General features: G+C 45.5%; 1 protein-coding gene across 2 annotated transcripts in view; it reads right to left on the bottom strand.

The window, feature by feature from the left end:
• GDA (guanine deaminase) overlaps positions 1 to 12,686 on the bottom strand; it is a 763,322-nt gene that overhangs the window by 70,890 nt on the left and 679,746 nt on the right. For both annotated transcript variants that reach the window (XM_086961261.1, XM_086961262.1), the window contains one exon: positions 10,628 to 10,774. In XM_086961261.1, coding sequence (XP_086817387.1) covers positions 10,628 to 10,774 — 147 coding nt within the window. The remainder of the gene's footprint in view (positions 1 to 10,627; positions 10,775 to 12,686) is intronic.

The raw sequence follows: 12,686 nt of genomic DNA, 5'->3' as shown, positions 1-12,686 counted from the left end.
CAGAAGGGAGCAGAGTCACGTAACACCAGTCCACAGCCTGGGCCAGCACGAAGCACGGGAGGCACGGGAGAGAAGACCCAGCCAGAACAACAAAGAGGAAACGAAACGAAGGCTCCTGAGGATAGACGGCCACCATAACCAAGATATAGACAAGCTCCTTTCTATGCAGCAAGGAGGCTCTACAAGTACAAACGGCTAGCAGGGGAGAATCAGACGAAGAAACCTCTCAGGGGAAAACCAGGAGGTAACTTGCATAAGCAGCCAGCACGCAAACAAACAGCGCTGGGGCAGGCAGATACTGAGGCTGATTCCGAAGTAAGCAACACAAGCCCCAAACCAGCAAAACGGAACAAAGGCAATCAAAGAGGCCGACAGGCCAGCAGGTCCCGGCTCGAGAGTACACCGACAAACAATCACCGGCACAACGGACAAGTGGCGTAAGGGCCAAGGGAGCAGGGGTCAAAGCCAGAGGGATATCAGCAGAGCGCCCTCAGCCAACAAGGCGAAGGAGCGCAACAACGCGCAAGAGAGCTGGCGGGGGCCAAGGCAAGGACAAGGACAATCAGGTGGCCAAGCAGATTTCGGTCAGACAATACACCCGCGAACAAGGAAGCAGCAGTCGCAAAAGGTACAAAAGTGTACCCGGCTACACAACAGAGAGACGACAGACTGTGTACCTACTTGGCCAGAAGGGGCTTTGACACTATGGGCAATATGTAGGAGAGAAAATACCGGTCGGTAACGGCCGATTTCGGCCGTTACCAACCGGTATTTAGGATTTGGCATGTAGGGGCCATCATTTTACAGAATCGGTAAATTTACCAATTTGGTAAATTTAATGATTCTGTAAAATACCGATTCGGTAAATCCACATGTAGGTGACACTCGGAAGAGTGTCACAGGCCCTTAAGAATTGGTATTTTACCACCCAATCGAATTGGGTGGTAAAATACCGAATTCAGGTGTGCATGCACATCTGTGCATGCACACCTGTGCAATGTGACACACAGACATGCCCTTAGGGCATGTCTGTGTGCCACATGGCACACAAGTCCGGAATTGGGGTGCTAGAGGGTGTCAAAGTGACACCCCCTGCACCCTTGCAGGATTCGGTATTTACCGATTCGGTAAATACCGAATCGGTATTGCCCATTGATTCCTATGGGCTTCATGTCCCATAGGAATCAATAGGCAATACCGATTCGGTATTTACCGAATCGGTAAATACTGAATCCTACTGATTCGGTAATTCTTCAATTCGAATTACCTACATCTCCCCCCTTCATATTTACCGACTCTTAAATACCGAATCGGTAAAATTCGGTATTTAAGAGTCGGTAAATATGAATTACCTACATCGGGCCCCTAGGGCCAGATGTAGGAGAGAAAATACCGGTCGGTAACGGTCGATTTCGGCCGTTACCGACCGGTATTTAGGATTTGGCATGTAGGGGCCATCATTTTAAAGAATCAGTAAATTTACCGATTCGGTAAAATACCGAATCGGTAATTTTACCGATTCGGTAAATCCACATGTAGGTGACACTCCTAAGAGTGTCACAGGACCTTAAGAATCGGTATTTTACCACCCAATCCAATTGGGTGGTAAAATACCGAATTCAGGTGTGCATGCACATCTGTGCATGCACACCTGTGCAATGTGACACACAGACATGCCCTTAGGGCATGTCTGTGTGCCACATGGCACACAAGTCCGGAATTGGGGTGCTAGAGGGTGTCAAAGTGACACCCCCTGCACCCTTGCAGGATTCGGTATTTACCGAATACCGAATCCTACAGATTCGGTAATTCTTCAATTCGAATTACCTACATCTCCCCCCTTCATATTTACTGACTCTTAAACACCGAATCTGTAAAATTCTGTATTTAAGAGTCGGTAAATATGAATTACCTACATCGGGCCCTATGTCGGGACGCGATGACAAAAACGCCAGCGAGAGCAAAAAAGTCAGGAAAGACCTGCCCGACTCTCCGACGAAGCTGAAAAATGACCACAAAAACGAAACAACAATGGACACACTCCTAAAGAAGATAAACGAAGGGAACGATCTAGCCAAAGCCACAAAAAAGACAATAGACAACATGCAACGCGAACTAGCCTCTATAAGAGCTGACCAAAGCAAGACGAACTGCAGAATTGATGCAGTGGAACAAAGAATAAGCGACCTAGAAGATACCAGTGTCAGGACACACAAAGGCATGGGATACGTGGCCAAGACAACCAACAACCTGCAGAAGCTGCTGGCGGAACAGGACAACCGCAGCAGAAAGGGGAACATAAGACTTCTGGGAGTCCCCGAAGGGGAAGAGGACGCGCCAGGGTCCTGTGCAGCCCTACTAGAAGACCTCCTGCCAAAGCTGACAAGCCTGAAATTCGACAGGACATTCGAGGTGGATAAAGCCTACAGAGTGCCAACAACCAAACCACTGCAAGGAAGAGGACCGCGCCCAATCATATGCAAGCCACACCGAGCTAACCACACTGAAGCAATTTTTTCCTTCGCCAGGAAGGGCCAGAACCTGAGATGGAGCGGACAAAAAATCATCATCACACATGACTTCTCAAGGCAAACAGTTGAAACCAGGAAAGGTTTCCTAGCACTAAGAGACAAACTCCAGAAAGACAATATAACCTCAGCTTCGCAGGCCCAGCAAGAATGAGGATCACAGACAGGAGAGGAACACTGGTTTTCGAAGAACCCAATGAGCTAAGAAGGTACCTTCAGGGCCCTGATCCTGAAGACATGGAAGCACAAAGCCCAGGGGTGGGCAAGAGAAGAGCCCCATCGGACAGTCCAGAAAAAGGGGGCTGATGAATGCTAACAGCCTAGAAACTCTGAAAAAGGCCACAGAGAGGCGAGCAACATGGAGAAGATCTGACCTACCTCAGAACAACGGACCTACCTCAAGCCCGAACTTTCAGAACCAGAACATTAGACGAAGTGTGGGTCTTGGAAGCGATACCTCAAAGTCTCCCCAAGTGGCAAGGAGACCGAGCCAACAAACCTGCGAACAACAAATCTATCCCAAGTACGAACCCTGCAGATCCAGAATAGCACATGCCGTGCCTTAAAGACTTAAGAAGAAGCTCTCATATCCTTTAACTTTCTCTTGTAAGGTATACCTCAAGTGCAGATAAAAGGCGCGGAAGTAGTGAGGAATACGCCTCAGACTGATTGTAGAGGGACAGGGCTAGGACTAGACTCGGGGGGGGGGGGGGGAGGGGGGAACCTTGCCGTCGCACATCTACAGTACAAAGCTGGGGGGGAGGGGGGAAGGAGGGGAGGAGGGGGGGAAGGGGAGGAGGGGGTTTCTAGTAGTCTTATGTGTTTCTCTATTTCTGTGTCTTTTCTGTCTTTACTCTCCTTTCCACTCTTACTATCTTTCAAGGGGACAGAACTATGGCAACACCAGGCCAGATACAACCTCTAGGCCAGCGAAAACTAGCGCAAACACATTATGTGGCGCTGCAGGGGGTGCCGGGACGAAAGAAATCGAAGGAACACACCACACTAGAGAGCCAGAAATGAACACAGCCATGACAACCCCAACACAAAGCCAATTCATTTCAGACATTAATGTGGTGTCCCTTAACGTAAAAGGCCTCAACCACCCAATCAAACGCAGGAAAACACTAGACTACCTGGCGAAACTTAAAGGCAACGTGTACGTCCTCCAGGAGACCAAAATCTCAGAGGAAGACGCACAACGCCTTAAGGCGAAATGGATAGGCAAGGTCTTCTGCTCACCAGCCGTACACAAGAAAAGAGGGGTCATCACAATAATAAGCAAAAAAGCCAAACTAGCCCTACACAAGAGCCATGCCAATAAAGATGGGAGGATACTAGTGACAAGCCTCAAAAGAGGGGAGGAGATGTTACACGTAGCCAACATATACGGGCCCAACTCAGACGACAGGGGTTTTTGGGAGGAGGTCGAGTCCAGGCTAAGCAGCATTCCCCAGGGCGAGCTAATGATCATAGCAGGAGACATGAACCAGGTATTGGATCAGGCCACAGATAGACACCCGCACAGACCAAGCCATAGGTCGCAGGAACAGAACACCCTTTGGAACCTCTGCGCCAAACTCGTACTGAGAGACCCTTGAAGGCTGCAGCACCCGGACGCAAGAGAATACACTTGTTACTCACACCCACACAACTTATACAGTAGAATAGATTACATTTTAATGTCAGCCTCGCACACACATCTCATAGACCAAACGGAAATCGGGCCAATAACAATTTCAGACCATGCACACATCACCCTCTCGATTAGCGGTAGACCCAATGAGAAGCCTTGCCGCAACTTGAGACTAAATAGTGACATCCTGGAGATCCCCGCAAACATAGCCGAAATTGAGAATGCAATCAAATAATATCTCGCCTTCAATGACACCACAGAGGTTGACAAGGGCACCTTATGGGAGGCCCTAAAGGCCACGATAAGAGGCAAACTCTTGAGCATCAAGGCCAGAATGAACAGAAGTAGGAACAAAAAAATAGCGGATCTGGAGGACCAGATCAAAGACCTAGAAAAGGGCCACTGTGCAAACCTAGCAGATAAAAACACTCTGACAGACCTGACTAAGAGGAAGTATGAGCTCAACAAAATATTGAGAGAGAGAGCAGGCACATGGATCAACAAATACAAATCCATAAATTTGTGCTCAGCTAACAAGGCAGGGAAGGCACTTGCGGCTTACCTGAAAGCAAAACAAAGACAACATTCAATCGCAGTGATAACTGACACAGCGAAGAAGACACAAACAGCCAACAAAAATATCTTGGAAGTATTCAAAGAATTCTATGGGAAACTGTACACAGCAGATAAGGACCTAACGGCAGACGGGGGGGCGGGACTATTGGGGAAACTTGACCTACCCAAGCTTTCAGAACAACAGAGGGAATCCCTTGAAGATGACATAACTGGGGCGGAGGTGGAGAAGGCTATAACATCCCTCAAGATGAACAAAGCACCGGGGCCTGATGGCTACACGGCCGCATTCTACAAACAATTCCTACAGGTGCTGAAACCCACCATGGTCGAGGTCTTCAGTCATTGTGTCCGCGAAGAGTGGATGACAGACTCGATGGCCGAGGCCAACACCCACAGTACCCTCAAAATTACCACCCAATCTCCCTAATAAATGTGGACTGTAAGATATATGCCAAAATCATGGTGACAAGACTTACTATGTTCCTGCCCCTTCTAATCCACAACTCACAGGTAGGATACCTTAAAAATAGGCTGTCTCAGGACAAAACCAGACTCCTATGCCACCTTACCCACCACACCGCCAACAGCAAGGACCAGGCGGTCATGATCGCGCTAGACGCAGATAAGGCCTTCGACAGGGTCTCATGGCTGTTTTTAGACCTAGGCATGGGAAAGTTCGGCCTAGGGACTAAATATAGAAGCATGGTGATGGCGTTATACAACAACCCAAAGGCCCGAGTGGTAGTGAATGGGGGGACATCAGATCCATTCACCCTAGAAAGAGGTACGCGACAGGGATGTCCTACCTCCCCAGCCTTATTCCTGCTAGCACTTGAACCGCTGCTTGTCATGATCAGGAACAATCCGGACATAAAAGGTGTTTGGGTCAAGGATAACACAGTGAAACTAGCAGTATACGCAGACGATATACTGATCACAAGAAAAAACCCGACCACCTCAATAGCGGCGTTGATGAATACCATAGAAGAGTACGCGCTAGTCTCAGGCTACAAGCTATATAGGGGGAAATCAGAATGTAAACCCATGAACATCCACACAACAAGTGAGGTCCTGGGCACCTCAGGACTGGCCTGGCAAAAGAAGCCCTTAAAGTACCTAGGTCTCCTCTTCGGTAGAGACCTGAGGTCACCCCTAGAACACAACGAAGACGCCATCTTAAAAAAAGTAAAAGGAAAATTGGACTCCTGGTCCCCCAAGTACATCAGCTGGTGGGGACGAGTGGAGACCATTAAGATGATGATAACACCCATGATCAACTACTTGCTAGGTATGCTACCACTAACACTCACTGAAGAATTTCACAAGAAGATAGATAATATGATCAACAAGTTCATATGGAAGGACAAGAAACCTAGGATTAGCCTGCAAAAGCTGAGACTGAGCAGGAGCTTGGGGGTGGCTAAACGTCACGAATTTCAAAGTATTCCAAACGGCCTGCCTGGCCAAACAGGGAATATTCTGGCTCATCCCGAACCAGGAATACACACCAGTAAGGCTCGCGCTAGAGAGGGACACCCTAGACGGTTTAGACCTCACAGCCAACAAGCACCCAGAAGCCAACAATGCAGTCCTCAAGAACACCAAAACCGCACTCCTGAAGGTAGACAGGAAGATGGAGCAAAGTATCAGGATGTCGAGATGGGAATCAATCTGGTTCAACTCAAAGATACAATACAAGGGGAGGACACTAGACAACAAGGCTTGGTATGGGAGGGGGTCACCATACCTGCACAGCTAGAAAAGGATGACACACCTTTAAAATTTGACACCCTGAAACAGGCCTATAACCTACCCAACATAGAATTCCACAGATTCCAAAAAGTCAGGGCAGCTATCACAAAAGCAAGCCTGACTAAGGGGACCCCCTCCATCATACAATACATGCGAAACCTGAACAAGACCGCTCACCAGACTGCCCACCTGTACAAACTCCTAAGCCCACACACGTCAACACTTAATACTAAAACAATAGAGTTCTGGGAAACACTGCACAACAGACACTTTAGCGAGGAAGAGAAATCCCGCCTCTGGGTCTCAGCCTCCAAGAACAAAGTCTCCCCCCAACTAGCGCAAACAAAATACTGGATACTGCACAGAGCGTTCTGGACGCCGGCTCGCCTAGCTGAAGTCGGTATCAGAGAGAGCGACACATGCTGGAATTGCCACAAAGCAAAAGGTGATTTTGCCCACCTCATCTACGAATGCTCGAAAGTCAGGTCTTTTTGGAGCAAAGTGAATGACCTCATCAAAACATTAGTAGTGAGGGACATAAAGCAGGGACTCGAAGGGCTAGCCACCGCATTCATGTCCCCAGATCTAGAATCCAAGGAAGACAGGGAACTGGTTGACCTACTCACAGCGGCAGTAAAAACAATATTAGCGAACTGGAAGAACAAAGGCAAGGCGACCTTTAGGAGCTGGATCAACTGTGTAACCTTCCTCAGGGGGGCGGACAACTTCACGGCAAGGAGTTCAACTAGTCACATACCAAGAAGTGAGATGTGGGCCGCCCTTGACGCACACTTAGGGTCACATAAACCCCCGTAGATAGACAACCACCCAACTCACGTTGCTATTACCAGACTGGAGGCTAGAGGGAAACCACCATGTCATTGGTAGGTCCCCCCCCCCATCCTCTTCTTCCCACTCTCTCTCCACTCTTCTCTTTCCCTTCTCCTGGGGCCTACAGATACGTCAACTACCAAGATCAGCCAATCCTGCAGTGATGCCTATTGTAGCCACGAAGGCGCTTGTATCTCACCTGTATTGCCCCTCGCATTACCACTGTACTGTATTATAAAATGAAAGCAATGTCAAGCGCACACAACCTGCATTGGTGTATCAATTAAGTTTGGTAATCATTCAATGAAAAGGATAAGATTCAACTCCAATGTTTTTGACTTGTAATATGTTTATTCATCCAATGTAAGTATTAGTTTCACAAGAAAAACCAGCCGACACGTGCTTCGTCAAAACCGGGGTAAACCTGTGACTCTTCAGGGCTGTGGACTGAAAAGATGAAAGCTGTGTCGTCGGACCGGTGATATTTCCAACCCGGTCCTAATCGGCTGTCTAAAAGGGAAAACGCGTCGAGGAAATGCTTCTAGCGCGTCATAGTTGTCTGGCGCGGTGAAAACAAACCGACGCCGGATGAGCGGTCGGTGGGAGCAGGGCAGCAAATCTGCTCGCCCTCACTGGGAGCTTGTACTCGGTATATCGAGGTAAAGGGAAGTCCGTAAGTGTTCCGGTTTCTAAGGAACACTTACGGACTTCCCTTTACCTCGATATACCGAGTACAAGCTCCCAGCGAGGGCGAGCAGATTTGCTGGCCTGCTCCCACCGACCGCTCATCCGGCGTCGGTTTGTTTTTCTTGTGAAACTAATACTTACATTGGATGAATAAACATCTTACAAGTCAAAAACATTGGAGTTGAATCTTATCCTTTTCATTGAAGGATTACCAAACTTAATTGATACACCAATGCAGGTTGTGTGCGCTTGACATTGCTTTCATGTACACAGAAGGTTGAGATCTTCTCCCCTTCTTTTCTCTGAGACAAGGGTTATCTCAGATCAAGAAGCACCAACCACCTAACTTTACAAACTACCGACTGACCACTACCTGTTGAGCGCCTCCGCATTTCTGAACACTCTCATAACCCTTCGCTGAACTTTGTATTATAAAATGTCTTCAATAAAACTCTTTGAAATAAAAAAAAGATAAACACAAGTTCTGCTCCATTCATAAAAGCTGTTCTTCATTTATTATTCACTTTGTTTGTGTTAGGTGACCTCTTCTCGGATCTTTAGTCAGTTTTATGTTCTGCTTTATGAAAGTTGATGGATGGTTCCCTTTTGCCTGCTGTACGGAGATCGTACTTTGCTGATAATGGGAAGCTGGTATCGCATCCACTGTCGGGGCCTGTCAGTAGTCCAAGCCTCGTAAAGGGTGAGGTGCGAACAGTTTGCACACTGTTCCTGTGCTTACAGAAACTGACTGCGAGAGGCAAGGGTAGGCAGCAACAAGCCAGGAGAGCCCCCCCCCTCTATATCACAACCATACACCATACTGTATTATTACTATCAATTCAGGTTCAAGTCTCAGCGTCAGCTCAACATTGCTTCATAACCTTCCCGTCGACTTTAGCTATATCAATACTGCAAAAAAAAGACACAAGGATAAAAAAATATATCCATGAGGAAAGACAAATGGTTTGTACAAAGTGAAACCAGAAAACCAGTATAAATTTCATCTTACCTGATTAAATTGTGTGATTTTAGGCAAACATTTTATTTAACCATTATAAAAGCACTTTAAAAAATGTGAGTTCAGAGCACCTGTTCTACAAAATCCGATTGTGTTTCACTGACAACTACAACTGGGCAAAGGTTCCCCTCTCGCCCTATCTGAGCCATGCATGTGTCATTGGAATGCTTTTCCAACTCTGCACTGCACCAAGGTCATATTTTCATAATACACTAATATGGTGAAACCAATTGGCATGGCCAATGCTTGTTGCTTTAGGTAGGAGCAATTTTTCCAATGAGAGTTAAAAATGAAAAACGCTTGTTTTTGATTTGACCTTTGATTTCTTTCCTCTGTACAGAGTTGTAAGAAACTTAGCATGCCTAAACCTGATCACAAATGCCATTGGATTGGATGATCCTTACAGCTTTATCAAACTCTCAAAGTAAGTAAAACACACACTGCCTTTTATTTGTAAAAATAGACCAAATCAGCAAAAGTGGTGATAAAGACAGATTCATTAATTAATTACTACAGTGCACTGAAATAGATTTTTTGACAAATATTACAAAAACTTTTGAATGACCTTTCCAGCATTTCCCTAACCCAATTTGTGAAAAGGGACTTTTAGTTTTTTCAATGAAATGGCCACAGTGACATACTCTTGCAATATATAGCATCTGCCAACTTTATACATTAAGTGCTCAGTTTTGATGGTAAAAAGTTCCCCTCTGAGGCGATTTAGCTAATGTTTAAACAGGGTTTTCAATGTGTTAAAATGATTTCTGTTTGAATGTGGGACAGCAGTATATTAAACTACTGCCATCCAACCTGTAATGGTCGGCCTGAAGCCATACTTTCAGAGGCATACAAGTGGGCGGTCTAAGTGTACATTGCAGCCCACATGCGAAATGTAACTTTCATGTTACTAGTGCATTTCCTGGGCTAATCTCCTGTTGTCCTGCGTAAGAATTAACTAAGACAGTTTGGAGCAGCCAATTTTATATAAAAATGTTGGGGTCACAGCTCATGAACTGGGAGACTGAATGGAAGTCTAGTCTCACAGTGCTCAAGTTAAAAGTCCGGGAAATCCAATCTAAAAATGCTAAAAGATCTATGATGACCACAAAATTGGTGAATTATGATGTTCTGAGATGGTCCAGGTGCAGATTTAAGGTGGACAGATAACCCTTCTTGTACCTGGCTTAGGAAGCACTGGCCCCAAGTGCAAAAGAATAAATACCATCAAAAATTCTTCAAATGAAAGAAGAAGAACCACCATCTTTGGCCTAGGAATTCCTTTGTGTGAAGAGCAGCTGTTATATATACAAACAAGAACATTGGCTACATGCTAATTGAGTGTGAAAAACGTAATTCTCAGTGGATTTACTTTTGCTGAGAATTTAGGGAAAGAAAACACCACTAAGTTGTGCAACGGCCTCAAATTGTCAAATGGAATAATCTTTAGTGCATGAACTGTACTAATGTTATGCATTGGTGCTCACATGGCAAAAAGTGGGTCAAAAGTAATTATCAATACACGGTGATATTTAAGAGAAAAAATGAATGTGAAACTAAACAAGATGAACACATATATAAATATAAAATAATTTCTTATACCTTGGCTACCTCCAAGAGTTGCTAGTCTGAAGACTTCCTGAAAGGTAAGAACTTCGACCCTAGGATCTTGAATGAAGAGAATTTTCGACGTGTCCATAGTTCTCCTGATAGCGTCCAGCATGGAAGATGAATACCCACCAGCAACATCTAGAGAAGATTTTAACTGTTAGTTGTTCAAAATCAATAGTACATAACAGGAGCTAAAATAATATGACAAAACATAATAGAATGGCATCGAAACAACGTGATGTTAGTGGAATAAACAGTAAAAAAATCAGAAGACTAATAGCATCGAACCCCTGTAGTCATCTGGTACAGGAGACCCATGTTATTTTCCTTAAAAATATGTATGGAACCTGCTTTTTAAAAAAAATCGTCACACATTATGCCATGAAAGATCATCTGCAAAGGTGTGGTCTGAATGAGAAGAGCTCATATTGATTGGCCTTGTCTTTTTCGCTATCCTGCAAAAATTCCTGAGGGGGGATGCCTGGTAAATACTGGTGTGCGCAGATGTTGGTGTGGAATGCCCCAATATCTGCATGCTATGTTTCATTTTAAAAGACTAAGCTAGTGTACCTTATTTACAATATGCTGCAGCCCTGCATTTCTCGCTGGCTGGCACTAAATTTAGCAGCCTAGTGCCAACACAGGCAACCTTGCACCATAGTGGATGGGTGCCTGCGTTGAGGGGAAGGATTGTTCATGTGCAGGAAGGTGTCCCTTCCTGCACATGAACAATCTGAAAAGGCGTTTTTTAACTTCTATGTGTGCTGCTTAGTGCAAATCTTAATGATTGTTTATGTGCAGGAAGGACACCTTTCTGTACATAAACAATCAATGGCGTTTTGCTGTGTTTATGTGTGCTGCACAACGCAGCACAAAGAAACTGCAATAATGAAGAGAAATAAAGCATTTCTACTTGTACCACCAGGGTAAGACCAGGTTTTCCCTGGTCTTAATGTTGGCGCGGTCCCATATTTCCGCTACCCTTCTAAATATGAGTCAGCATAAAAACTAATGGGTATGAAGGTGGAACGCCCACCACAACACCCGTTGCCCGCCTCTTTCATGCTAAGTATAATATGAAAGAGTACCTTGTATACAAGGCAACGTCAAGCCATGTTGAGTGGCTTAACTCTGCGTTGTAAGTAAGGCGAAGCCAATATCGACACAGGAACATCACTAAAAGTGACATTAATGTGGCGATAGGGGCTTGTAAATATGCCCCATACAATATTTTTGCATGTGTGTGGTCTTTTTGTGAGATGCTACAGATATTAGCACGATGATAACAAACAAAAAAGACTAAATCCATGACATATGACTGGAAGTCTTGCAGCTACTTCAAAAGGCATTACCAGGAGTAATGTTATGGGCTATTCCTTCTTTTTTGTGGTAGGGTACTCGGGAGGCCCTGCTACTGGAGCTCTTCAATCAGACCCTCCAGCATATCGCGATTTCGCGCTTCACGAAATTACCGCGAAATCGGGAAAAGAGCGCGATGACCGCAATTTTTTCCATTATGGCCGCAAAAAATGGCTTCTCGGCAGTTAGCAAAAAAAAATGGTAAATTCTATTTGCTGTACGTACACACTTCATTACGTGCGCCCGTACAGCCATTGAAGGACTGGGCTATTTCTAAGGCCCAGCGGTGCCAGGGGACAACACCTGAAACCTTCGTGGGTTACCTGTTCCGGCGTACAAATCACAGAGACACGGGACACTTCCTTCGGCGTCAAAGATCAGCGTTTATTTACTGCAGGGATACAGAGATCGCAAGAAGTACAACCACGTGTAGGTTCTGAGAGTCTGCTTCGAATTGCAAAAAGTGGATCGCTCCTTTTATACACAATTTCATCATTGCACAACATAGTGAACAAAAGGTTACAACTCAGTTTCCACAGTAAACTTCAAAAGGGTCGCATTCATGTTTTCAGGAGCCCGGAACATAATTACAGTAACATCACCGGTTCCCAACTGTAAAAGCACATTTAACCATTAAGCACATTCCACTCTAGTCATAAACGAATTAAGTGAAGAGACAGAAACAAGTGCA

Source organism: Lissotriton vulgaris, chromosome 3_1 (assembly GCF_964263255.1).
Source record: "Lissotriton vulgaris chromosome 3_1, aLisVul1.2, whole genome shotgun sequence".
NCBI lineage: Eukaryota > Metazoa > Chordata > Amphibia > Caudata > Salamandridae > Lissotriton > Lissotriton vulgaris.
This window is presented reverse-complemented; position numbering and strand designations above follow the sequence as displayed.